Source organism: Oryza glaberrima, chromosome 1 (assembly GCF_000147395.1).
Source record: "Oryza glaberrima chromosome 1, OglaRS2, whole genome shotgun sequence".
Lineage (NCBI taxonomy): Eukaryota > Viridiplantae > Streptophyta > Magnoliopsida > Poales > Poaceae > Oryza > Oryza glaberrima.
Window position 1 is genome coordinate 1,376,842 of NC_068326.1, and position 27,962 is coordinate 1,404,803.

A 27,962-nucleotide genomic window follows, 5' to 3' on the forward strand; every position below is an offset into this window, starting at 1 on the left:
TTCGTGTACGTCATGCATATGTGCATGCATGCTATTTATGATACAGGAACTATATAGACGAATTTCTTTGTTAACAGAAATAATTCCGAGTTCATATATATATGATGCAGATGCACACACTTAAATTTTCATATGTAGATGAATATTTGTTTCCACATAGCAAACATATCAAATTTTCTGATAAATTACCAAAATATAACTCTATGGGATTTTGACTAAATACTTGAGCTTGATTGGATATATTTCTCAGAACCAAAAAAAAAGGCAAAGAAATTAATTAAATCCAGTACTAGAAAATTTTCCTCCAAGGTAAAGGGGTTCACATAGAAGTTGGAACTTGAAAAGATTTCGATCTGACTGTCCCTAGCTAGCTCTCTCTCTCTCTCTGTGATGCACATGACCTTATCTAGTTGTTCTTTGTCCACGTTAATGTGTGTGTACAGTTAACAGTAGATGCACAAGCAGCTGAGAAAGAAAGACAAGCCTTTTTCTAGCATTGGTGTGTGTCTAGTAGCTTGCTAAGAGAGAGAAACAAATTGAGAGAGAGAGATGGACAACTTTAAATTTTCTTGGTGCATGCGGCGCCCCCACAGGGAGAGGTTCAGTGTATATGGCAAAAGTATGCGGAATGGGAGGCCAAATTGCACAATAAAAATGGAAAAGTTAGCTAGGGTTTGATCACCTCCAAGCAGGAGAACAAGACTGACAAATGAAGCGCATAAAGCATTTGTTTAGACAATTTGCCAACTAGTTAATTAATTAAGTATCTCGATCGCCAATGGTACTGCATCACCAACTATAGCTGCTACTTTACATTTGATGCAGACATTGTATATTTGTGCGGATTTAACCGGACATTTCTCGGACGGCGTCGAAAGCGGTGTGCACTGCAAGATTATTTGGCATGCACACATATGATAAATGAAAAACTACTGTACTACTCCGTTTCCAGCTGGATAATAAAAAAGGACTTGAAGGAAGAAACATCTCTCCAAACATTTTTTTAAGAAATTATAAGCATGTTGGAATTTAGCACGAGAGCTTACAGTTGAAACCACAAACATTACCACTACACTATCAAGTGTATCTCATCCAACTAGCTAGATGATTATACATAGTAGTATATGGTCTTCCATAACAAGTTAGGTAAAAAATACTAGGCCGACATCAAAATTTGTCTGCATAGATGAAGGAAACAACCTCCAATTCTAAGTGTGCCAGGGAATAATACTCCCTATATATAGATGTATTGCATTGTGCTTCGAAACTAAAAAAACATATTAATTGTTGAATAAAAAACCTATGCGAGTAAAAACATAAGTGTGTTTAAACGTGATCGTCAACTCCCTAGACGACACCATCTCACTAGTTCTTCGGTGTTGTGCCAACGATATTGATCTGTGGTCGCAACGGTGTAGTAGTGTTATATGCAAGCAACAACTCCACACTTGTGCGCTAAACCTCTCGCTGTAATTAGCTTCTAAAATGCCCTCTCTCTCTCTCTCTCTCTCTCTCCTGTCCCATGTAATCTCCTCTTGTAAATGTTTTTACCATATCAATAAATGTTCAGGCTGGTGACAACACCCGCCGTAGTTTTTATCAAAAAAAAAATGCAACGGAGGAGACGTACATACTACAACATATTGTGGTGTGCCACATCAGTTTGAGAGAAAAGAAGAGAACACGCAAATTATATATACAAACATCAAAACGTTTAGTCTTTCAGTTCGCACGAGGGGGAAAATGACCTAGCTAATTAACCGGCCGGGGTGGATGCTCGATTAGTGGACTAGAGATAGACGCTCGTTTCATAGTCCTATATATGGCGACATGTCGTGTATCACACATAGCAGCTAGGCGGTCAGTTGCATAATTAGCTAGTGTTAATTAAGTTGCCATGTGCTTAAATGTCTGATATTATATGTGTGTACATACAAAATCAATCGAGAGAAGCATACACATGCGATTTTTAGATGGTGGAAAAGAAATATTTAATTCTATACGTAAAAGAATGACTGCACCAAAGTACTTTGCATGACAGAACCACTAAAGGTATGTACAATTCTCTTAGTGTTGCTAATTAGGAATATTTGTCGATTCGAAAGAGAGAAAGAGGAGAGACAAAAACATGATTGCTTTGGTAACAACGGCTCAACAACGATTCTTAGCCTCTATAATATGAAACATGGTTGCATGAGAGTGAAGAAATGAAAAGAATAATTATTTAAATACTTTTTTTAGTTAATGCAATGGTTAGAGTATTTGTTGTCTCAACTGTTGTAAACATATACTACCTCCATCCTAAAATATAACAACTTTTAGTTATGAATCTGGACACACAGTTGTCCAGATTCATAGCTAGAAATACTTATATTTTAGGACGGAGTGAGCAGGATCTAAATAATATTATATTGCCTAAGAGATTATACTTATCTCTACCATTGAACATGCCCTAATAATATCATTTTCGCATATATTGAATCTGGTGTATTGACATATTTTAGTATGTTAAAGATTATACACATATGATCTACAATGGCGTCTACTTTAGAACATGGGATACATAGTATATATATAGCAAAAGTAAAAGGTACTTTATTATTCACTTTTATATTTTTGTTATATTAAGTATTGCTAAGAGCAAGTTTAATAGTATAGTAGCTCTAAAAATTGACATATCATCTACAGCTAATTATTTAATAGACTACACATACAATAGTTTTATATAAATATATACTAAACCATTAATACTTGAGCCACCTTTTGTACACACATTATCCTAAAGTTCGTGCTATAGTTGGCTATAAATCTGTAACATGTTTTTTCTCTCTCCTCCATATGTGCTAATAGCTACTAGCTTATATATAGCCTTCTATTGTACTTGCCCTAATACGCTTATGGATTGTTTGACTCCTAATACGATTCCCCCTCCCCCTCCCCCTCCCCCCTCGCCCCAACCCCCACACACACCAAATTTCTATTGAAGTGTAGGTAGAGTACGTATTTGTTTTACGAGCCAGACGACAAGCCTATAAGCAATGGCCTCTAATGATGTTTTGTATTATGATGGAATAGCCCAGTATGTAGAAAGTCTAGATAGCTAAATAGCAATGGCTTCTAATAATGTTTTGTTCATCATGCTTGCTCGGGAAAGCGTACGTGAGGCGCGGCGATGAGGGCCACGCCAAAATAAACATGCAGTATAGCACAGCGACCCACACAAATTAACCTCAGAAAAAAAAGTTACATGACATGCTTAACACATGAGTTTAACTAGCTATACCGCTATTAGAATAAAATGTTTCAAAATATACATTACCTAAACTTTTAATATAGCATATTGTTATATCGCTGTTTTAGTCCAATATATGTACTGTTAAAAGCTTTCTCTAACAAATATTGAGCAACATGTAATGGTATATTAATTAATAACTAGCACTAAGGATCTCCTTTTACATAGGCAAGACTAGTCAAGTAACCAATGTGACGACTATACTAGGCAGATCAGATCAATCGGTTGGGCCATTTAAAATATGATTATTCATCCAACATTGTTTAGGAGAATTGGTACTGTCACTTTTTGACAACTGGCATAATGCAAGAACCTTCATTGCCACAATTCTTTAACCCCTCTTCTAGAACTTCTCTAAACTTAACATGTAGTAGCTAGACACTGCCAGTTGCATCCCATGAAGATGTGCATATACACATGTCTAAAGAGCTCCAAAGCCGAACGGTGTTGGAGCTGAGACTGTTGGGTGGACCTCAGAAGACAAGGATTGGACGACTTTGTGTCTATTTCAGTTAGATGTATAATTTCATACCCGCGGCACTAAACTGCCCCGGCCAAATATTATTTTGCAAGTAATATGACTCCATTGGTGTGTAGTACTAGCTTTAGGTGATCAAATTGCAATATTCATTTTACGCTCTAGCTATGACGCATGAATTCCGTGTTCAACCAAGGGAAAGAAAGCTCCTTGTTGACGCAACCTCCTCTATATGCCATATCACCACCGGAGATCCATCACCCATCAATACATAGACCATGAACCCTAGCTACGATAGTGAAATCGCTGAAATCTAAGTTGGCATCTTCGTTACCACGGCCAATTGATGCTTGAATCATTCAACCCACCAATCTAGCAACCGATTGAAATCTCTCCTATGATTTTGAGTTGAAATTGAGGTTTTTGTGTATGAACGTCAAGGTGCCTGAGTGGAAAGATGGGAGGATCAAAATATGGCAAGATGTAGAAAAAAGGTAGGACGAAAGAATGACATATTAGTGTACAACCATTATGTGGTATAGTGATATATATAAATAAACTCCATGAATATGATATGAAAATATGTTTACAGCCACCTCAAAACAATATATTCCGTCATCATATTGTATAGTTCATGTAAAAAGCTGGAAGATCCTCGCTAAAGATTGTATTTATAAAAGTTAGATCCATAGTGAAAATCAACCAATCAATATTTTATTGTGTTGTGATTCGAAGAAATTATACATGTCACAAAGATCAACAAATCAACCAAAATTACCAAAAAAAATTACATGCCATATCTCTTAATATCATGTAGAATGTTTTTGGTTTACAATTAGTTAATCGTTCATGAATAGGAAAAGTTAGGGCCCATTTGGTAGGGCTCCAATTTCTAAATTTAACTCTAGCATTTAGGTATGGAGTGGAGTTGTAAAGTTGTTTAAGCCCAGCTTCTTTCAGTTCATTTTGTGGGAGCACTTCAACTAGCTCTATTTTTTTTAGGTAGAGATGAAACCATTTGGTTAGATTTCAGTTTTAGGAGAGATGGAGCTGAAATTGAAGCGGTGTCAAACACACTTAATTAGATCATATAATAACAGCTGGTGCAGGCCCATCAAACACGTCACTGCGCTATATAGAAAGTTTATTGAACCATTCCCCTGCATAAAATAAGCAATTGGCGCGTGGTGACCACGGTGTGGGAATCGTTTGGTCCATGTGGTCAGAGAGGACTCTGCATTGCTTGCATAACAAAGAAAGCAAATATTAAAAGTATAGATCTAATTGGAGGCAGTTTTGGCTTTCTTGGGTGTGGGAAGGTTTGCCTTCATCCTCCTCTCCTCGAGACCTCCCAACACACACTGGATAGATACGCCAAAGCCAGCCTCCTCTTTGGCCGATGCAGCTGTAGTTAGTAATAATTAAAGAACTAATATATGTTTAAACAAATCTCTGGACCTAATTGGTGTGGTGATCAGCTGGTCGCTTGTTCCTTCATTTAGTCATGCTTGAATTTGTTTTCTCGGATGGCATGGCATATGTTTTGACTTTATATGTCAATGGTTTAATGGCTCACGGTTTCTGTGGCATGAATGTCACAAAACTTTGGCTGAACTTTGACTCAGCTGAAACGATGACCAATTAATTTGAGAACCTGAAAAGATATATATATATATATATATATATATATATATATATATATATATATATATATATATATATATATATATATATATGGGCAATTGTTTATTTGACCCCGTTTTAAACCCTAACTACCAATTTGACCCTACTTTTCGAAGTTTGCTTGTTTGATCCTCCTTTTTAAAAACGAAGCTCCCGTCTAACCCTGTTTCCACTAGTCCGTTAAGTTTTGATTTAAAATAAAAAAAGAAATGCAACTAATATTCATAATACCCAGAATACCCTTAGGAAACCCTATCCATCCACCCAACCTTATCCACATTTCTCTCTCTTTCTCCTTCCTCCTTCCTGCTCGCTCGACTTGTGGCGGCGGTGCTAGGGGGTGGCGGCGGCGACTGAGGGGGCGGAGGGAGGGAGTGGCGGCGGCGACGGCTGAGGGGCGTGGAGGGAGGGAGCGGTGGTGGTTGAGGTGGCGCCGGTGCGGCAGCTGAGGGGCGCGGAGGGAGGGAGGGAGGGAGCGGCGGCGGCTAAGGCGGCGCCGGCACGGGATGAGGGAGGCGGTGGCTGCGGCGCTGAGGGGGCGGAGGGAGGGAGCGGCGGCGGCGGCGGCTGAGGGGCGTGGAGGGAGAAGATCCATGCCGACTGAGGGGCGGCGGCGGCTGAGGCGGCGCCGGCGCGGGATGAGGGAGGCGGCGGTGGAACCTCCGGCGCAGGCGCGCGAAAGGAGGGAGGAGGCGGCGGTGGCGGCGCCAGATCCGCTGACCGCAGCTCGAGCTCCACCGCCCGGACTCACCGCCGCCACTCCTCGTCGTCGTCGTCACCAGGGCCGGCGCCGTCTCGCCTTTCGTCGCCTCTCCCTGTGGTGGATACGTGGAGGAGAGGACAAAAACACGCTGCCGCCACTCGTCGTCGTCGTCGTCATCACCAAGGCCGGCGTCAGCTCGCCGTCTCGCCTTTGGCCGCCTCTCCCTGTGGTCAATCCGTAGAGAAGAGAGAAGAGAGGAGAGGAGAAGAGAATTGACGGGTGGGTTCCACATGTAATACGGTCAAATGAGTAAGGGCAGAAGAGACATTTTGTGCTTCAGTTAACACTGTTAGATGCCCTTAACAGATAGGGTCATACCGTAGCTTCGTTTTTGAAAAAAAGGGTCAAATAAGTAAACTTCAAAAAGTAGGGTCAAATTGGTAGTTAGAGTTCAAAACGGGGTCAAATAAGCATATTATACACAAGCACATTTTACTTTAGTTTAGAAAGAAAAAAAATTGCAACATATACATATCTACACGCATATTTTTTTTAGTTTACTAGAAAAAATGTCCGTGCGTTGCAACGGGTAAATGTGATTTTAATTTTATTATTGTTATACGGATAAGCCAGGGTAAAATTTACTGTGAGAATTCGCTTGTATATTTTTTTAGAAAATCATGAGCTGCAATTAAGAGCCTGTATTTCATCTCAAGTTAGCATGCGAGTATTTTCAAAAGATTTCTTATACGACTCTTTTATACTTCGAAAAGAAAACAAGCTTAAAATCCAACTCAAACACGGATATGTATTTCCTAAAACGAACGAACTTAAAAACCGACTCAAATACGGATAACGTACCAAAATATCAGTAAAAACATCTTTAATTTTTATAATAGTAGAGATACGTGATATTGTTTTAAAATGATCGGAACGTTATTGACATTTTATATAATAAAGAAGTGTCTCATTTTAAAAAGAAAATGGGACCAAACAATATACAGTTAATTAGAGAAAATTGTGCAAGTATGTACATGATGTAAACTAGCTTATATTATTTACTAGCTAGCATTAACTGTAGTTTTAGCTTTGAGACGATATGTTAATGTTGCAGTGCATTTCTCCCATTAAGAGCAGGCAATACGTACGGACGATGTCGTAGCCCGTGAGTGAATAATCTACAAGAGAGGCGGTGTTAATTACGTGCAACTTGAACAAGTGACTCAATAATAAAATCCTTCCACAATAATTTGTACACATATCAGATCCCACAGGAAAATGGGGAGGACTCTGCCCGAGACGCGTCAAAACATTTTAAATTAATAATGCTTTTAACGAAACGGCCGGAGCCCCGGAACGTAGGTTGCGATTATAGCTTTGTTCAGAGTATTCTTGTATAAGAATTAATCCAAATCAGCGAATTAGTACTAATTGACTTCATCATTGGTTCTTATCCCTGATTATATGTTCTGTACACATATCTTACGCTAGCTATATGTGGTGATGCACATTTATTTGCATGCATGCATGCATGGCCGGTATGAAACTGCTAGGGTTGAAAAGGTTATTATATATATGTACATTTAGATTAATTTGATTTCGTCCAAATCAGTGGATCAAAGGGGTTAATTTGGAATTATACTCCTAGCTATAGCTAGCTAATAGTATAATCTACCGATAAAGTAACTGCCTGTACAAACCTTTTTTCCTGCGTACTGTTAGCTAGCTGCTCGATCGGACAAATTAATATTTTGACCCATAATGAAGTGCGTACTTACGTATGAATTACTATATCCCCCATTAATTAATTCGCTAATGTGAGGAACCATTTTTATGTGAAAGCGAAGTAGTATGAGCTTTATCCATACATATACACGGGGCTTTTGCAGCGAACAATTGAACAAGTTGGAGAAAGCGACGGTGGGGTGGCCCATAGATTTTGACAAGCTTAGCCCAACTTGGCAACCCACTTGAATTTTGTGCATCCACGGGCCACGGGCCACGGCCCACGGCCCACGGAGCAACAACGCGAGCATACGGGCCATCCCACTGTCTAGTTGGGCTCGATTCACCCAGAAGCGGCCCACTAAGCGCGAGGGGTAGCCTGGCCCACTCCGAGACCAAGAAAGAAGGGATTTTTCATCAGGTACTATACTCTCTCTCCATCAAAACTAGCTAGTTAGGTGGCCCGCATAATTGCGTGACTAGCACCTATATAAAATTATTTAAGTTGTTTTATACATGATTTTCTCAAATTTTGTTAAATAGTCGTCTCGTTGTATTATCATACTAAAAAAAATCAAATATCGAGTTTCCAGTTTTATAGTAAGTCACACCAGTCATCACCCCCTTACTTTTTTTTTTTTGCTACCCCTTAATTTACTTGTCCAATATGTCACGGTTTCTATTTATTATTTCATTTTCCTTGAGACCTTTAAAATCATACCATATAATTTTTAGAATTCATTGCCTCGTCGAGTTCTCGTTTTATTGTTTTTAGAAGTACCATCAAACGCTACTACTGTACCCATTTATTGTTTTTATTATTGAGTTCTGGATGATCTCTCCTTTTAGTATTTTTTTATTTCTAAATTGTACTCCTACTTAAATTTTTTTCTGATATGGAACTTAATTTTATTTTTATTCTAAATTTTAATTAATCTCGTGTTATGTTCTAGATGGAATATTTTTGCAATATTTCTTTTTATATTCCGAATTTCAGTTTTTTAAATTTTATTCCTACTTAAACCCTATTTTCCTTTTGGTTAATATTAGAATTTACTTCATTTGAATTTTAATTAATCTTGTATTGGGTTTTATATGACTGTTATTTGATATATTCGTTACTTTTAATTCTGAATTTTAGTTATTTATAAATTTTATTCATACTTAAACTCTCTTTTTCTAATTTCAGATTTTATTTTATTTTTATTTTGAATTTAGTTAAACTCGTGTTGTGTTCTAATGGACGGTCATTTCAATATTCCTTATTATTTAATTTCAAAATTATATTACTACTCGAAGTCTTGAACTCTCTATTTCCATTTTCTAATTTAGAATTTATTTATTTTTGTATTCTCAATTTTATTTAATCTTGTATTGTGTTCTATCTGAGCTCTTCTTCAAATATTATTGCTTATTTTTAATTCTGAATTTCAGTTATTTCTAAATTATATTTCTACCTGGATTCTTTTTTTAATGATTAATGTGGAAATTTTTAGGCTCTATAGTGAATGTGGTGCATAATTTTAAGGTTATCCTAATAATATAATAGATGATAAGAGTAATAACTTATGGCTATGATTTGCATATAGCCATAATAAGTTAATTCTTGTTAGAACGAAGAAAGTATTTTTCAAATATTTTTCAGGGTTAAGTTGCCACAAGCGTTATTCACATTTTGACCATGAAAACTTCTAAATATTTGATGTGGAACTAATATACTTTGTTAATATGCTATACTAACTTCAAGTATTTAAACTGCTAAAAGTTCAAAAATAAATAGGATTCCATGACAATGTTTGGATCTCCATTGCTGATCCTTGTCAATTATTTACCTTATTAAGATATGTGGAAGTTGCTTTAAAATATCAAATATATTTATTTGTCAAGTTTGTAATAATTAAAACATAATTAGTCACGTGCTAATATCTTTTCTTGTTCTACGTACATTAACTTAATCTTTATTTTTTATCAGTGAAGAAATGGTACGCCAATATATACGTGTAGGCAGCACTAGTGTAGTTTTGCGCTCTCTCTCTCTCTCTCTATATATATATATATGTGTGTGTGTGTGTGTGACCTGATTAGATGCCCTGGCAAGTTTTTTAATTCAGTTACATCGAATGTTTAGACACATGCATGGAATATTAAATATAAAAAAAACTAATTACACAGATTACGTATAAATTGCGAGACGAATCTTTTAAGCCTAATTGCTCAATGATTTGACAATGTAGTACTACAATAAACATTTGCTAATGACAGATTAATTAGGCTTAATAAATTCGTCTCGTAATTTGTCGGCGGAATCTATAATTAAATTATATTATTAGACTATGTTTAATACTTAAAATATGTGTCTGTATATCCGATGTAACATGTTAAAAAATTTTAACCTAAATCTAAACGCATCCATAAACCAAAATTAGTCGAGGACGACATGGTGGCCTAGTGATCTGATCGGGCTGTCTACCGCATGCTGGAGAGGCACGCGTCACGCCCTGATGAAGATCACGTATGGGGATTGGCAACGCAATTAATATAAGCTTGACCCATTGGTGTCTGAAATTGCAGACTCTGTCGATGATTGCTCCAATTAATAATGCACTCGCTCAGCTGATTAACGCTCAATTTAATGTACAAATTCATTAAGAAATTAAATAGTCATCCTACATGTTCCTCTACATGTGAGCTTAGCGTAGTGGGAGAGCGGGACAAAAGATGCTCGATCTGGAAATTAACCATCGCATCGATGGAGAGCTAGCTTGATGAGGCATCGATCCTGACATTGTACTACCCCTATGGAGGAAGGCTGATTTCATTTTGTGCATACACCGTGCAGATTGCTTTCCAAATTCATTGATCATAAAATCTTTTTAAGTAAATTTCATCAAATGACAAATGATTCGACAAAATTATCGCCAAACCATATCTTTTGAATGCGTTGTGAAGTTTATGAAACTGTAGATAGAAGTAGAACATGTAAAAAAATAGTTTTATAATAAATTTGACGATTTGACTACAAGCCAATAATATATATTGTGGTAAACTTGAGAATAACATTACAGCATTGTTGCAGTTTTTATGAAGTTCATACAGTTTTTTTCCCTATGGTATTGGATCGTTATCTATTTTCAGAAGCTTTGCCAATACCTACGGGGTGAGAATAACCATCCCCTAAATTCGGCTCTGATTGTGGTTGAGTTAGGGCCAATGAGATATAAAAAATAAATGAATTAACTAAAATTAATTTATAGCTAAAACTTTTATATGTTATTTGCTTGCAGTTTATAAACCAAGGCTAAAGAATAGGCTATGAAAAAAACCTTCATCGATATAGTTATACTGTCACAACTTTAATTGGCTCATTTCTTTAGAAAATTAATGGGATGTGTGAATTGAAACGAGGGTAACTATGTAATCTGCCATATCTCTTAGGTTTGTGTGAAATTTGTTAGAACGACAACTAATTTCAAACGGAGTGAGTACATTAGCACTCAACTGATGCAGTGAGCAATTTGAAGTAGAGAATTACTCTCTCTCTCTCTCTCTCTCTCTCTCTGAAATAACCATGGCAAATTATAAGTTTCTGATCTCCGCCGCATGCATGAAGCTGGTGTGAACAGGAGCAACGACAATATGCAATGACGAATTCTTGTATATATGAGTATATGACTGAAAGTAAGAACACACTTCCCTGCAGGAACCTGTACAGAACACATCAAAGGCACCCAATTCGATGGCCGCCGTGCTTGCAGTAATCACTGATCCGTGCAACACACCATAGCCGGCAATTTAGATCGAGTTGGCTTTGGAAGAACAGCCAAGCAGTATGACACACACACATTCTCTGCTCGTACAAGCTACTACAAATTGCTAGCTACGATCGATCTGATCGAGCGTACTCATGTCTAGCTAGCTGAATCGATCGATGCATGTACGTATCTTATATTCTACCTGTTGTGGAGGGCATCGGGGCAGCTTGGAATCCGCCGCTTGTCGTCGGCGAACCGGGCGGCAGCTTCAGAAGCCGACGACGACGACGACGAGCTCCACCTCGGCGCCGCCGCGGGGACCGGCCGCGAGCCGACGGCGTACGACGACCCCGACGAGCGTCTCGCCGGCGTCGGCGCCTGGAACGCGTCTGCCAGGCTGATGCCTCCGCCGCCGCCGTGGAGCCAGAGCGCCCACGCCAGGCACAGGATGAGCGCGAGGCGACGGCGAGGCAGCGGCGTCGTCGCCGGCGGTGGCGGCATCGAGCTAGCTTAGAGAGTGAAGAAATGGTCGGTGTTTGTGCTTGGAAAGCTAGGCTTTTGGTTTAACTAGTTAGGTTAGCGTTGGCTGTTTCCGCTCTGAAACAAATAATGCGTGTGAGAAGCGGGAATCAAGGAGAGTTGCCCCAAGTATATAAGTTTGGAGTAGTATAATACACTTCGTTTTCTACTGGAAGAAGAAGAAGATTTTACAGGTGCAACACATTAACAATTTACTTGGTTGACCACCTGAAAATCCTAGGTAAATTACATTAGTTAAGAGCATATGGGTGCAGATGTGATATTAATTAAGTTACTGTGTTACTCCTAGCTACTCCTCTGTCCCATAATATAAAAAGTTTTATAGTTTGACATAATTATTAAAAAAGTATGTAGGAGTAAATGGTGGAGGATTGTGATTGGTTGGAAAAAGAATGTTGGTGAAGAAGTTGTTATGTTTTAGGATAAATCTTGAGATCTAAAAATTATTATATTTTGAGACGGAAAGAGTAATTACATCTGGAGACTGAATGCCTCATTGCCTGGTAAAAAAAATACTAATACAAGTAGGTACAGTAGTCCTACTCCTGAGCAGTATAGAAGAACAGTAGTAGCAGTCCTGAAACTGAGAATCACGGGCAAGTAGGGAACTTGTTTAATCTCTGGCAGTACGACGTAGGACCTTCATCAGAGTAGAATAATAGTAATTATAATAATGAGTTAATGATCGAGAGGAGGAGAGGTAGTACTACTAGTGTAGTACAACAGCAAGTGCAAGAGATGCTGCAGGGTGACGACGACTGTGCCGCGGCGCGTTACACCGTGCCGCGATTGGGGCTGACGCTGGTGTACGGCTCCCCGCCTCGCCCGGGGTCCATTTGCCCGGACCCAGCGACGACGACGACGACGACGACGACGGATAGCTCACATGCGCCACGGCCGGCCTCCATCTCAATCCATCCATCGTATAGCTTGCCTTGTTGCTACCTTTCTCCTTTGCACGTGATGAACTTGCCTGGACGAACACCAATTGCTGTACTTTCTTCTCAAAAATGGAGCTAGCTTTTTTTTCATTGCCTTTTACTGTTCTACTTCATCCGTTTCACAATATAAATTATTCTAACATTTCTCATATTCATAGTGATGTTAATGAATCTAGATAGATATATATGTCTAAATTCATTAACATTAGTATGAATATAGAAAATGCTAGAATGACTTACATTGTGAAACAGAGGAAGTGCAATACAAGGCAGGGGTATGCAGTTTGGATCTAATGTTCGGTGTTCAGTTCTCTTTGGTTGTTCAGCATTTTGTTTTCCAAACCGGTGTTAATTGTAAAATGTCATGAACAATGTTTGGCATTTGTTCTAGCATTTAGGTGAGTCGTTTATAGCCGTATTATTCGCTCAAACGTCCCCTGTTTTGCTGCTGCTGCTGCTGCTGCTGCTGCTATTTTTCTGCACTAGAAATTAGAAAACGTCCAAAAGGATATCAAACAAAACAACCGCCAAACATTAGGCGTGGACTGTCTAGTATAGCCGTAAAGAGAACAAATTAATAGCATATGGCAATTCAATCATGGGGTGCCATTGTTACCAATAATGCTGTCAGATGAATGCTTCCCACCACAAGTCCATGCTACTGCTGATGCACAAGGGTGTGCATCCATCTCACCCAGCAATTTAATTTTATTTTGTTACAATTACCGGATTCTTTCGGGCTGGCCGTCCTCGTTCCTCCTCATGGCTGCTCGCTTTCCGCTTGCCTGAGCATCTTCGAGTGGGCTTCGACTCTCTAGTCCTCATCTTTTGGCAGCTTTGGAAGGAGTGAAATTCTAGAATTCTTGATTTTTCTCTCTCCTTGGTGTCTGTGGTTTGAAAGTCCATCCTTCAGGAAGGCTGTTTGTGGTCTTATACTAACGCCGTTGTCTTTAGAGGCTTGTTGGAAGAGCAGTATGGCTCCGCCTCCACCTTCTGAGTTGTGAACAGCCTTCCAGTAGTAGTTTTTTCCTTTACTTTGGTGGTTCTTTTTTTTTCTTTGTTTCTTGTCCCCAGGCAATGACCGTATGACCAATTGCATTGTTTAAAAATATATTTTGTCTTCTTGTAATATATTGACATGCAATTATTTTGCGCATTGGTGAAAAAAAAATTACTGGATTCTTTCCAATCCCAGCTGATCGATGAGAAGCAACAACACAAGGTGTGGGGCTGTTTGGATCCTAGTGATGATCACAGCTACAATGGCCATGTCCTTTCTTTTCCTTCCAGCTGAAGAAGCTATTGATAATTTGTCCTGTCACTTAGGGCTCCCACATAGTAACACCCAGCTGCAACTCGCCCAATAAAACGAACCAGCAAGAACAAGTCACAGGCACTGTCCTCATGCATGGTTTGCCCTTTGTATTTTTGTGAGTTTTTCTGCCCTAGTTGGATAGGGCCCAAGCTAACTTGAATGGACATGTCTGGGGCTAATGACAAACTAGTCCGGTTCATCACTACTGCCCCAGTGACATGACCACCGGAAATGGAAATATATATATAGTAGTACTTCTGATCACAGATATGACAATTCAGATGGGTACAACATGTACACATGCCCAGCCATTTTGGCCATTTTCCAGCAAAAGACAGCGTATATAATCCACTAGAAGAATTCGATCAGTTTTCTCTTCTCAAAAAAACAAGAACAACAAGAATTCAGTTTCACTCACAGCTACTTAAAGACTACAGAGACAGTGGTAGTAAAACTGACATCCTTGTGGGTTTCACAGGGAAACGATGACTTGTACAAGCCAAACAAAAACAGAAGTGAAGTGAAGTGAAGAGAGAATTTGCATAAATGAGAATTCAGACCTCGGCCTTGTGCTCGGGGCGATGGGTGAACTCGAAGTCGACGTGCACAAAGGCGCGCTCGACTTCGGGGAGTTGCTCCAGCTTCTCCTGGAGCGACTCCCCGATGTCGTGCGCGTGGCTGAGCGGCATGTCGCCGGGGAGGACGATGTCCACCTCCACGAAGTAGTGAGTCCCGAAGGTGTAGGCCCTCACCGTGTCGATGTGCCGGATCTCCTCGTGGTGGTTCCATATCAGGTACGTCAGCTTCGTCAGGTACTCCGCCGGCGCCGACCTGCCGATCAGCGTCCCCACGTTCTCCACCACCGTCCGAGCCCACGTCGTGATCGTGTACACCGCGATCTGCATATCCACCATTAATTCTCACATGGAGTAGCTAGCAGAGTGGCAGGCAGGCAGCAATGGGGGCACTCACCAGTATGGCTCCGACCGGATCCATCCACCATTTGTACCGGACGGCGAGGAGCGCGCTGACAAGGCCGACCGAGTTGGTGATCACGTCGAAGAAATGGTCCTGCGCGTAGGCTCTCACGATCTCGTTCTTGAACGACCGGCAGTAGAGCATCAGGAAGAACTTCACCACTGCGACCGAGGACATGCTGCCGATCATCCACAGCTCCTTCCTGTGGTCGAACACTTGGTGCTCCTGTAAGGCCATTGCATATAATAGATAAAGCTAGTGTCAGCTGATAAATCACATAAATAATGGATTATGAATTTGACGAAGAGTGTTCGTGGGTACATTTGTGATAAGCTGACGCCCCGATTCGATTAGCACTTGGAAGCCAAGTGTACCCATTACTGATGCAAATACTATTATGCCCTGAAAAAATCAGGTTATTCAGTTAGCTCCAATAGTTGTCATAGCAGGCAATCTCTAGCATAAAAGCACAGCTTAAGTTCAGAGTAATGCAAAATTGATAAAAGAGAACAGATTTCAATTAACCGAGTCATTACCACTGGCTGCATTCGTCTCTTCCCAATTGGATAGCTGTACTTGTTGGGCTTTTTCATAGCATGTGCAGTAAACCAGAGTATGAAACCTGACAAAAGATCCAGTAGGGAGTCCAGTGTCGATGCTATTACTGCCATCGATAAACTTTCAACTGATGCAAGAACTTTCCCAATGAAAAGAATCAGATTGATGATATTCGACAGGTTGATGGCCAATCGTTCACCCTTTGCCATTTGCCTCAACTCTTCCTAACAAAACAACATGAAGATATACTTCATATCACTATGTGTATAGAAGACAAAAAAAAGAAATATACAGCATCCAATTTATAGTTACAAATCTAGCAATTGCATATTGCATTGAGGAAATGTGTTCTCTTAACAAGATTTTACCTCAGTAGGAGCATTCTGATCTAAGGAACCAATCTCATTCATGGTTTCCATCTCGCTGAAATCCTTCAGGAGATTTTCCTGCTTCTTGTAGTATTTTGCAATTTTCCGATGCTTTCCTGTTATGGGGCACCGACTTTTTCAGTACTCAGAAGTACTAATAAACGAAATAATCAAAGAAAGAAGAGAGTGTTAAACCAAATAGTTAATTAAGCTTAATGGAACTTATCATTTTTCAGTCCATAGCATGTTCCACATGCATTTAACAGCTTTATCAATCAAGTTAAAGTACTGTTCGATTGAAACATGGTATTCCACTAGGATAAATGCATATGCTAATTCACAGTTTCACACAAGGAAAAATATATATAGTCCAGATTGGAAAGAGTCCTAGCAGCATGGGAAGTGTCTTCCTTCAGTTCAGTGGACGTAATTAGCAAACATAGTTGAGTAAGAACATTATTCATAGGTGAAGATAAAAGACTGAACAAGACTGTATGAGCCTTCCTTCCTTTTTTGGGCTGGTCCTCAAATAAAAATCTGTCTGGCCCATTATATTTTCGGGCTGGGCCTCAAAATCTATCACTCTTTTGGACCCCCATTGGGCCATCTCTAATGCTATGTGCCAATATAAGGTTGATAAGTATGTCTATATGTAATTGCAATACAGTAAATTGCAGTCTGTGCCATCTTTTAATCGATCTATTTTAGATCACCCTTTAATCAATCTTTTTTACTTTGCACTAGATAATTTTAGCGTTGTTTTACGTTGGACCACTCCTAGTTTAATAAAAGATGTCCTAAAACACAATTTACTGAAATTTCCTTCAGGTGTCTAAATCGTCAGTACCTTGATTCTTCATATGAGCATCGATGCTTGAGAATTAGCAGCACCTCACGTATTAGTTGCCAAGACTCAAGAGACAAAATGGTTATTCTTCGTTGATATTCTTAATATGCAGAAGTATGGACAGTACTGAAATGACGGCCCCTTCGCATCAAAATAATGCTTGTGCTGTTAACGTCAGTCTACAACCTAAGACTAGACACTAGTGGAACGACAGAATTGAGTCCAGCTGAGTCTACCGAGCAACTAGTATACTGCAATACTATGAGTAAAGACAATCGTGTTGTTTAGTGCGGGTCAAGCCATCACAAGACACCGAGATTCTAATATAATCGATCACGAATTGAACAAAAAGGGGAAGAGGTAAAAAAGCTGCACGAGTAAAGTAAAGCTGGAAAAGAAGAAGCATGATCAGAGCAGTAGCTGCTTTTTCCATCTTTTGTTTCCTTTATCCCTGAAGATTACTAAACTGGTAGTATTACTGTAGTACGAGTGAGTATATATGCAGAAAATCTAAGAGAATTGATCTCAAAGGGAAATCAATCAAGAGAAAAAAAACCATCTAGTATTAAACAGGAAAGGGGAGAGAGGATTGAGGATGGGAGGCGTGAGTAGGTGACCATGGGAACCGGCGGGGAAGATCCTGGAGAAGAAGGGGGGCTTGCGGTGGAAGCGCTCCGGGACGGTGAAGTCGTCGCCCACCCGCAGCTTCCACGTCTCATCCTCCTCCGTCTCCGTCTCTCTCTCCCCGCCGCCGCGTCGTCCTCGGCTCCCCATGGCCTGCTTGCTGCTGGTGGCTAGGCCGGTGCAGAGGCAGCGATATGATCAGGAGCACGCAACTCGATCGTACTCATCCGATCGAAATATCCAACTGGGCCGAGCTGGAGAGAATATATCCATGGCGCGCGCGGGCGTGAGGCCGACTGATACGTCTGGGGGCACGCGTGGTAGCGATCGCCAAGGATCGATCTCTCCACATCTATCTACTGATCACCGAAAGTTGATCGGTTTCAATAGTCGCGGCGTGCGTACGTGTCCGGCGTACCGTAGTCGCGACGCGAGCAGAATCCAGAGGCTATAGGCTGCACGGGTTTCGCTCCGCCTCCGCACGCGATCACGTCGCCGTCCGTTGTTGTGACGTGCGCGCGCCGGTGCATGTATGTGCCGTCACGGAACCTTGGGGTAATTGTGCCGGATTAGGCATCATTTAGGCGACTAGGAAAGATGAGATTCTCCGGGGTTTCCAGGAAATCGGCCACGCGTACATCCACTGCCTCTCCTTTGGATAAAGCATACAAAGGCTTTGGGAACAGAGACGACACTTGGGACTCCCAGATCATCATCACAAGTCACACACGATTTCTCCGATATCTGCAGGATGATGATGATGCCACCAAACTCCGAAACATCACCCCTAGCGATCACCCCTGGTCTCCACGTGGTTTTCTTTTTTTTACACCGCATTATTTTTATTTTAATAAATTTATGCAACTAAAGTTTATACACCTCAAATTTATACATCTAAAATTTAGAGACACAAAGTTTCTAAGTCAAAAGTTTATATATCCAATTTAAATTTGAATTTGAATTCAAATATTATATATATATATATTATTTCTATACATCTAAAGTTTATACGCCTAAAGTTTATAGACCCAAAGTTTATAAAGAGATTTATTAACTCAATAGTGCGGGCGCAAGGACGGGACAAGAATTTTCTCTAGTACCAGGTTGAGCTAATGTACTTTACATAATTTTGCGTTTGTTCTCTACTACTCCCTCCATTTCGAATTGTTTGACGCTGTTAACTTTTTGTTACATGTTTGACCGTTCGTCTTATTTAAAAAATTTAAGTAATTATTAATTGTTTTCCTATCATTTGATTCATTGTTAAATATATTTTTATGTAGGCATATAATTTTACATATCTTACAAAAGTTTTTGAATAAGACGAACGGTCAAACATGTACTAAAAAGTCAACGGTGTTAAACATTTCGAAACGGAGGGAATATTTTTTTAAAGATCTGTTGAAGAGTAATTGGGATGATTATTCGAGCTTAGGGGTAGGCCAGATAATCATCGGACAAGGCCCATCAGAAAAGACACATATCCTATAACTAGGCCAGATAAAGCGGGCCCATTTAGGCCCATTATGTTAGAAAATAAGAATTGATGTACATGCCCCCATGTACCAGCTCCTGAAAATGGCTAGAAATGTAAAATCACCACCTAAGCCAAATGGGGACGGTGTTATGGAGAGATCCATAACAAATTACTCCGTAGAAGAAAAGGCTTAGCTGTCTAATAATTAAACTTGGACCGAACATTCGATCCCTAGTTTTTCTTATTAACCAAGTGGTTTTTACGTTTTTTTTTCCGAAAGAGACACCAAAAGATACCACAATTTTGAATATTATCTTATACGGTATCTTTTAGTAGTTAGGCTCTGTTTAGATTCCAACTTTTTTCTTTAAACTTAGAATTTTTTCATCACATCGAACTTTTCTACACATAAACTTCCAACTTTTCCGTCTTCAAACTTTCAATTTTAGCGTGGAACTAAACACACCCCATTAAAATTGAAACGATGTGACGGAAATGTTAGAAGTTTGTGTGTATAGAAAAGTTTGATGTGGCATTTTTTATTGCAAAGTTTAAATCTAGACCGGGCCATATCAACTGTTAGAGACAAAAAATTGCATTACTTCAGCTGTGTTTAGTTTCTGAATTTCGAGGAGAAGTTTGGGAAAAGTTGGTAGTTTAAAAAAGAAAGTTAGGATTTTATGTGAGTATGAAAATTTTGAATGTGATGTCATTATAGAAAGTTTAAAATTTAAGAAAAGTTTAGTATGAACTAAATAGGGCCTTCTTTATAACTTGTGCGCAGACAAACCAGTCGCTACCTACTTGCTAGCTACTCCAATGCTAGAAAATATAACAATTGCTTTTGTCATACCAAACGGGGAGATCAGGACCAAGCTAGCAGTCCACCAATGCTGCCTAGTTTGTGAGGAGCATGCATGAATGCAAGTTTATGCAACTCTGCATGCTTCACACGTGTAAGGGGCTTCGTCAGCTTCTTATATCGATTTAGCCGCCGTGCATTGTATGTGTTCTTTTGTGTGCGCAATGTGACACATCTCGTCCTTGAGATCACCGCGAAGATATATCGATTTCCGCAAGACATGGCAGATTAGCGGCATCGTTGATCAGCTAGATCATGATTAAGTGTCAAGTACTAGTTCAGACTATTGTGTGGGTTTTCTTAATAAAAAGGCCAGATCATTATTTCAATATAATGGTCTTTCCCTCTTAAAAAAAAAGTACTACAGTAGTAGTTCAGATGTTATCTGACAAAACAAGAAAGGAACGCATAGTGCTACTCCTAATAAGTTTAAGTTAGTTAGGGTGTGTTTAGTTCACGTTAAAATTGGAAGTTTGGTTGAAATTGGAACGAAGTTTATGTGTGTAGGAAAGTTTCAATGTGATGAAAAAGTTAAAAGTTTATGTGTGTAGGAAAGTTTTAATGTGATGAAAAAGTTGAAAGTTGAAGAAAATGTTTGGAACTAAACGAGGCCTTATATCACTTGGGAAGCAGTGAGTGCACAGCCTTTGGGTCTAACGAGCGGCAATATATACGAATAATGGCAACTCTTCTCCATGCTTAAGATTGGTGAACAGCTATTATTTGTAATGATACTATACGAATCTACTGAAGTGTTTATTACCATTGTCCTGAACAACTACTTCACAAGGGCCATTCTTGATGCTAGATTGGTGAAGTGATGACTCAGTCAGAGCAAGAGTACTGTACATGCACGTATGATTCCACTAACAGTAGCGCAATTTGATGAAGCTACCCAATCGATCTTTACCCTCACGGCACTTTATCTTGGAGTTAAATGTAACACGCATATGCATGCGTCAAACTACTGGGCAGTTTTGATTAGTGACATCACTGTAAACAAACAGGACACCCCCCCCCAAATTTGATTTCATGATAAGGAACCCAGGATCGAGTTCGATCGAAACGGAGTCCCAGGCCGGCCGGACTGGGATTAATCCATGCATGTTGATCGAGTTCCAACCAATTAATGGTTGGTAACAGATCCATGTATATAGAACGTCGCAAAATGAGAAATTGAGGAGGCAGATTAAGCAAATTAGCGATCGAGGAATTGAAGAAGAGATCGATCGATGGATCGGTGGCATGAACAGCAACGTACCGTGGCATCGCTTGATGACCCTCTTGACGAAGTGCGGGTCCTTGGGCCGCTCCGGCAACTGGAAGTCGTTCACGCTCAGCCGCCACCCCTCCGCCGCCGCCTCTCCCGCCTGCTTCTCCCCGCCGCCGTCGCCCATGCCGATGCCGGCCGGCAACTACTACGATCGAGCGAAGACGACGACGAACTGCTCGCCCACACGTCGTCTGTTTGATATACAAGTTAACCGCCTAACTGGTTCACGAGACATGCAAGGAGGACACGGGTGAAGTGGTAACTGATTTGCCCGTAATTATTGGCTCTCTTCTTATCAGAAAACTACGAAATTAAAGAGACCGGGTCCATGAACCGGATGGAGGCAGCAAGAAGTGGCACGGTTAAGAGTGACGCGATGGGTTTTTTTGTTGCCGACCTCGCGTCACCGATCGATCGATCGTCTTAATTATCAATGCGTTTCTTCTTATCAGCGTCACGCTTCGCTCCTTTTCAGCTGCTCCCTATTGCACACCAGCCATGCTAGCGATGATGCATCCATCATGCATAGACAAATACATAGTAGTTTGTTAATCAAATTAAGTGGGACATGACGATGCAGATGAGACACGGCGCGCACTCCTGTGCAGCGGCGCGCGGTACGGTTTCGAGGCGGTTTTTACGCCTTGGATTTCTCTTGCTCGCTATCGCTTTACACACGTCTTATTAGGTGCCGTCACTCACTGCGCATTGATAGGTACAGGAATAGTGGAATACTCTACAGCATGTGCTCATCTCTTGTATTAGCTGCCAATTAAGGTGCGACGACGACCTTAATTGGGTGATCCAACTCTTGTGACCACCGCACCTCGTTGTAGCCTTTCAACAAGAGATGTATAGTATAAAACAACTACACCCAGATATTTGAAACAAGGGATATGGACGAAGCTTGCAAAGATCAACGGGTCCTGATGGCGATCTCGCCTCAACAAATCAGGTATTCTATCTAGCTAGGATGTGACAGGTAGCTCAAATCTTGTAGGCTTTGCCGGTGCGATTGCGAACAACGATCGAATTCTGACCCAACTAAGTAGATGCAAGAAAGACTCTCTCTCTCTGGCCCAATAGTTTGTTGTGTCGCCAAGGATGGGTTCATCTGAAGTCCCTTCGCGTGATAGCAAGTTCGATTTTCATCCCCCAACCGCAATACCAGATACAACGGGTCCCTAAATTGTCAAAACCGGTGCAGACGAAGTGCCTCGGTGGTTTGGATGACAGTTTTAGCTGACGTGGCGCCTACTTTGTTGCTTTGACTTGGTCCTCGTCCTACGTGACAGTAATGTGGCAAGCAAAATATAAAAATTTAAAATTTAAAAAATGTGGGACCTACATGTCAATCAGATAAAACATAACAAACAGTGGGACCCACATGTCAATCAAATAAAACATAACAAATAGTGGGACCCACATGGTCAGTGGGTCCTACCCCCCACTCAATCTCCATGGCGCGTCGGCACCTCCTTCTCCTCTCTCCCTCCTGGCTATCCTTCTTTCCTCCCGGAGCTCCCTTGTCGGCCACCCAGCGAGCGCGGAGGGGGAGAAGGGTGGGGAGGGGCGGCCAGCCCTTCTCGTCGTCGCTTGTGACATCCACAATGGGACCTGCAATCGTTGTGAGGGGTGTCTCGAGGACCCAAAGCCGGCCAAGCTGTTAGTCAATTGATGACTGGAGCGAGGATATGTAGGAGTTGAGGTCGCCCCAGGCGAAGGGCGAGCAGGCAGCAGTGAGGACGTCGAAGGCCTCTTGTAGTGCCTTCTTTGTGGCGACGGCGGCGATAGAGACCTCAATCTCCCCAGTCGTCATCTCCACTGGCCGGCCGTGCAACGCATGTGTGGAAAGGGGGCTCAGGTTTTGGATCACCGTCAGCGGCGGCAACAACTACCCCACATCGCGACGAGGTACATCACGGCACCCTATGGCCACCACCCCTCGACCTTCTCCCTCTTTGCGTGCGCTTGTGCATGGAGACAGAGAGGAGGGTGGGACCCACTGGCATGTGGATCCTACTCTTTTTTTTTTATCTTTTGTCTTACTGACATGTGAACCCCACCTTTTGTTTTAATTTTTAATTTTTATATTTTGCTTCTAGTGCCATATCACCGTCACTTGAACGCCACGTCAGCCAAAAACACCATCTAAACCATCGAGAGAACTTGTCTGCACCAGTTTTGACAGTTGAGGGACCCGTTGTATCGGTTTAGGGAAGAAAATCGAACTCGCTGTCAAGTTAAGGGACTTCAAATGGACATATTCCTTCATCTGTCGCATCGCATGGCCCATCTCTGATTGAATATTGGGCCTAATTTGCGCGATCACACGCTGTAAAGTATTGGGCCAAAAGGGCTAGGGCCCATAAGATATCCCATTCCCAATATGCTTCACACACGACATCCAGAAACAAATCCCTCGTAAACTAGTTTCTCACACGCAAATCCGTGAGCAAGCATCAGTTTGGTTTTGGAGTTTGGCAGTGTGCATGTCGGCAGAAGCTTTCCGCAGTTCCGCTATCCACAAGAAAAGATTGGTTTAGAGTTTGAACCGAACGAACCACGCCATTTTTTTTCACGTGTTTGGAGTGCGTATATGTTTCTGTTTTCAGAAACAATAAAGATAGAATCAGATAACTCTCATGTTCCCAGAAGACTGGAGACGATAGCACACGCGATTCCTCAATTCATCATCGTCAAATGCGGCATGTGCATTTGTGGCGCGTCGTCCGTCGACGTCGACGTGACGACGGCGAGGGGTTTGGTGTCGACGCCTGCTAGCTGCACGTACGTCTGCACCGTCCACACCGCTCTAGTACTCCTATTTCATTTCGGCGCAATAACGCCGAGCCATGTGCATATATCATCGCAGTTTGTGCCACAGAGACTTCTTTTGTCTTTACCGCTCCATGTGCAAACCAACAAACAATTGCTGCGTGCATAGCACCAGGATCCTCTGTCATTGACCACCACCCACGGTCAAGCCAAAAAATTAAAAAAACTCCATCCATTCTTTTTAAAAAAGATAATTTTACTAGTTAAAATACATGTTAAATAAAGAGATTAAGAGCCAACTAAAACAAGGAGAGAGAGAGAGGGAGTACTATCGGTTCCATAGCTTAAAAACACGAACAAAGGGATTCTTAGTCTATTTTAAACACCTTTAAACTATAATTTTTTTAAAACAAATGATTAGTCTAAAACTTTTTTTTTTCCAGAAACAAAGGGAGTAGAAGCTCACGTAAATTTTGTTTTTATTGTGGCGAGCTATACCTGTTGTCATGTTTTCTGAAGTGGAACTTGCACTTGTTTTTCGTCCGAGTGGCGACGGCTCAAATTCTTTTTCTGCACCAGAACAACGCAAACTTCCGCCCACTTGCACCATGGTAATAAGGATTTGCATGGCTAATTAGTTGACTTGACTGGCTACAATGAGCTACCGACTGTGGCACAGTACAACCTCTTTCGAATTCATAATATGGTCATCTAGAAGATTAGAACGATAGTGATACGTTATTTAGCTGCATGTGATACACTAGCGCTGCTCCCTCCGTTTTAAAATAAAAATGTTTTTCGTATTTAAAATTTATATCAAAATATAAACACCTCTAACACTGCTCACAGTAATGTTTGTCTCATACACCTCTAACACAAACAAAATTCACATCTTAAAGACAGAAAATATCAATGCATCAAGTGAAAAAAAAAATAATAGAGGTAGTATATGTAGACAACAAGAAAAGAAAACGCTTGGTTTTACATGCCAAAGTTAAACATGTCACCATATCAGCCATGAAACGTTTATTTATCTTTTAGCTTCTTGGAAGAATTGGTCACATTAATTTTGAGCCCTTTTCTAGCTACGGCTTGTAAGCCAACGAAGAGCCGAGCTCATATAAAGGCGTCATGTCATTTTCTTCGAGTATGCCAATGCCTCAATCGAATTTGTTGTATTCTTATGCATGTCGATTATCCTTTTTCTCCCTTGTGAATGTTACACAATGGAAATGATGTACATTTTTCACGAGAACGATAGCATCAGCTCGTAAAGTCGTCATAAGAGGGAAGGAGGTTGGAAAAGTAGCTTAGTCATAGCAAGTTAGAAAGGTAAGATAGTTAAGACAATTTATTTAGAATTTGAAAGGAGTCCCCTTAATTTCAAAGAAAAAATAAATGGAAAGGAGTTTTTTTAAAGAAAGGTCAAGGGGGAGGAGGGAGTTTCTCCACCTGAATTTCATTTCAGAATATAGAAAGGAACACAAGATATTGTCAAATCACAGAACGAAGAATAGACGAGGAAAGAGTTTCCTTCCAAGAGAAAACAAGGAAAAAGTATTCGGCTTAACTATCTCTTCTTTTTACAAAATTGATTCAAATTTCTACCTTTTGATCTGTTTGGAGTTGTGCTCCCCCAAGCTCGTTGTCTTCGTCGTTGCAGGTGATGGTTAGGGTCTCCCAAAGCCCTAATGGTAGCTTCAAAAGCTCTCCCATTTTTTAAAAATGAAGAATAATACATCTTTGTTGTAGGCAAAAATATATAGCTAGGTGCTCCTCGCGGAAAAAATATATATAGGCGTATAGCTAGATGCTGACTGCCGACGGCTGGGAATAAAAGATGGTGCACATTCATATCACTCTTTAGTATGCTTTAATTTCTTTGCCTCTTTTCCCCTGCTGAAAAAAGGAATATATTTTCTGAATAAAAAGAAAAAAAACAGTGTGCTCTTGTATTCACTAAAACGGAGTGCTTTTCTATTCAGAGTTCAGACATACTTTACGAATACCTTACAAAATTCTTTTTTTTACCATTCAACAGTAACAGAATATATTGATTTAATCGATGCATGTACAAGTAAACAAAGAAATGTTGTAACTAAGTTTAAAGCTTTAAGACAAGATCATGCCCAAGTGCTCATTCCAAAGAAAAGGGAAGAAATAACAATAGAAAATAAAACCCAGTCCCGTCAAGGTTAACAAGTGGTCACTAGCTAATGAACAATGACATATACTGAATTACAGAACGAATAATATAGGGGGTAATTAATTAAACACGTCATTTTTGTCTTGGTACATGATAGTACATCTCCATGATGAGACCAATAATGGATTGTTTCTTCCCAGCAAGAGCGATTGATTAACCAGGTCTCACCTGTTCACACACAAGGAGGACAAGGCAGCGCCATGGATGGATCAATCCAACACTGCAGCTAGCTGCTTCTAGCTAGCAAACTAGTTGTAATCAGTGAGCACCCGCATGCGCGACGCGCCGCGTCTCCTCGTGGCGCGCGCTATGCCGGGGCGCGCGCCGAGCGCGGCGTGGCCGGCGCGTCGGACGGCGGCTCGACGTTCAGGTCGAGGCCGGGCGCCGGGCGCCGGGGCGGGGTGGCGTTCTCGGCGACGCGCTCGTGGTCGGCGGGCTGCTGCGGCGGCGGCGGCGCCTGCTTGGGCGGCGCGTCGGCGAAGTCCTCCCAGGAGAAGCTGGGGCGCCACGCCGGCGCGCGCGGCGGGGGAGGGCGGGCGCCGAGCCGTCGGGTGGCGTCGCGCATGCGGCGGAGGATGGCGTAGAACTCCTCGACCTCGGCGTCGGAGACCTCGTCGATGGTGGTGGGGGCGTCGTCGGCGATGTCGGAGGCGGCTGGGCGCTTGCGCTTGGCGGTGGTGGTGGCGTCCATGGTGGTGGTGTTCGTCACAGCATAGACGTTTGGTGGGGGGTGGGTGCGTGTGGCCGTGTTTGTAGTATAGTAGAATAGAAATGAGGAGTGTTTCTAAGAAAAGGAGAGAAAATTTTGTGGTGGTTTACTACTCCATATTTTTAATAAACAATGTCGTGACTTTTTATCACACGTTTGACTATTCATCTTATTCAAGAAATTTGCGTAATTATAATTTATTTTTGTTGTGAGTTGATTTATCACTTAAAATATATTTTAAGCTTGATTTATATCTTATATATTTGCATAAAATTTTTAAATAAGACACACCATTGACTATGTACCTTATTATTATTAGGGCATGTTATTTACTACACCTTACAGTACATTTTGATATCGGAACATATGCTAAATAAATAAAACAAGATTATTTGATACGCCATATTATACGGCTTTCTTTTTTTATTACACTATAAAAGAATTGTCTATGTTATGTGAAATGCGCAACCTTCTTTGAGAAAATACAGAAAACAAAAACCCAAGCGGTTGGTTAATTAAAAAAACAGTTCGATAAATTGTTTTACGTTGATCCACATTTCCGGTCCATCCATAATTATATGGGCCATTGTAATACACCAACTCATCACTAAAGTGTGGTTATCTTCAAAAATATGGTAAAAACGACATTTATGGATAAACACCAGAAGTGAATTTCTCGTGTATATTAATATTTTTCGAAAGACAGGCCCCTTGCAAAGTCAACAATTCATACGAGATGGCAATTTCCTTTCGTTCATCCAAAATCTAATAGGAAGATTTTGTTGATGTTCCAAATCCCCACTCAAAATGAATCAATGTGTAAAAAAGTGAGGTTTAAGAAAACTTTTATTGG

At 40.9% G+C, this 27,962-nt stretch overlaps 3 protein-coding genes across 4 annotated transcripts; all 3 read right to left on the reverse strand.

Annotated features, from left to right (window-relative positions):
* Positions 1-11,516: 11,516 nt before the first annotated feature.
* Positions 11,517-12,209, reverse strand: LOC127760246 (uncharacterized). The gene has a single exon (XM_052284469.1). It carries the CDS (start codon positions 12,132-12,134, stop codon positions 11,832-11,834), a length of 303 nt encoding a protein of 100 aa, XP_052140429.1. The 5' UTR covers positions 12,135-12,209; the 3' UTR covers positions 11,517-11,831.
* Positions 12,210-14,749: 2,540 nt separating this feature from the next.
* LOC127759479 (metal tolerance protein 7) lies at positions 14,750-21,668 on the reverse strand. Of its 2 annotated transcripts, none has more exons than XM_052283978.1 (6): positions 21,405-21,668; positions 16,334-16,449; positions 15,944-16,189; positions 15,729-15,809; positions 15,402-15,632; positions 14,750-15,328 (listed from the first exon to the last, which is right to left on the reverse strand). In XM_052283978.1, the coding sequence occupies exons 1-6, from the start codon at positions 21,538-21,540 to the stop codon at positions 14,984-14,986; spliced, it is 1,155 nt and encodes a 384-aa protein (XP_052139938.1). In that variant the 5' UTR covers positions 21,541-21,668; the 3' UTR covers positions 14,750-14,983. The 2 variants fall into 2 exon arrangements, with proteins under 2 accessions (XP_052139938.1, XP_052139937.1); XM_052283977.1 differs by lacking the exon at positions 21,405-21,668 and adding an exon at positions 17,798-18,155.
* Positions 21,669-26,432: 4,764 nt separating this feature from the next.
* On the reverse strand, positions 26,433-27,193 carry LOC127768967 (protein NEGATIVE REGULATOR OF RESISTANCE). The gene has a single exon (XM_052294644.1). It carries the CDS (start codon positions 27,089-27,091, stop codon positions 26,708-26,710), a length of 384 nt encoding a protein of 127 aa, XP_052150604.1. The 5' UTR covers positions 27,092-27,193; the 3' UTR covers positions 26,433-26,707.
* Between the last annotated feature and the right edge of the window lie 769 nt (positions 27,194-27,962).

What these genes read in the sequence shown, in the direction of transcription:
- LOC127760246 (XM_052284469.1), bottom strand. Translation starts at nt 12,134, where the DNA reads ATGCCGCCACCGCCGGCGACGACGCCGCTGCCTCGCCGTCGCCTCGCG.
- LOC127759479 (XM_052283977.1), bottom strand. Translation starts at nt 17,954, where the DNA reads ATGGGGAGCCGAGGACGACGCGGCGGCGGGGAGAGAGAGACGGAGACG. An exon ending in ATCAGAATGCTCCTACTGAG is followed by an intron (nt 16,190 to 16,333) that starts GTAAAATCTTGT and finishes TTGTTTTGTTAG; the next exon opens with GAAGAGTTGAGGCAAATGGC. An exon ending in AGAGACGAATGCAGCCAGTG is followed by an intron (nt 15,810 to 15,943) that starts GTAATGACTCGG and finishes TGATTTTTTCAG; the next exon opens with GGCATAATAGTATTTGCATC.
- LOC127768967 (XM_052294644.1), bottom strand. Translation starts at nt 27,091, where the DNA reads ATGGACGCCACCACCACCGCCAAGCGCAAGCGCCCAGCCGCCTCCGAC.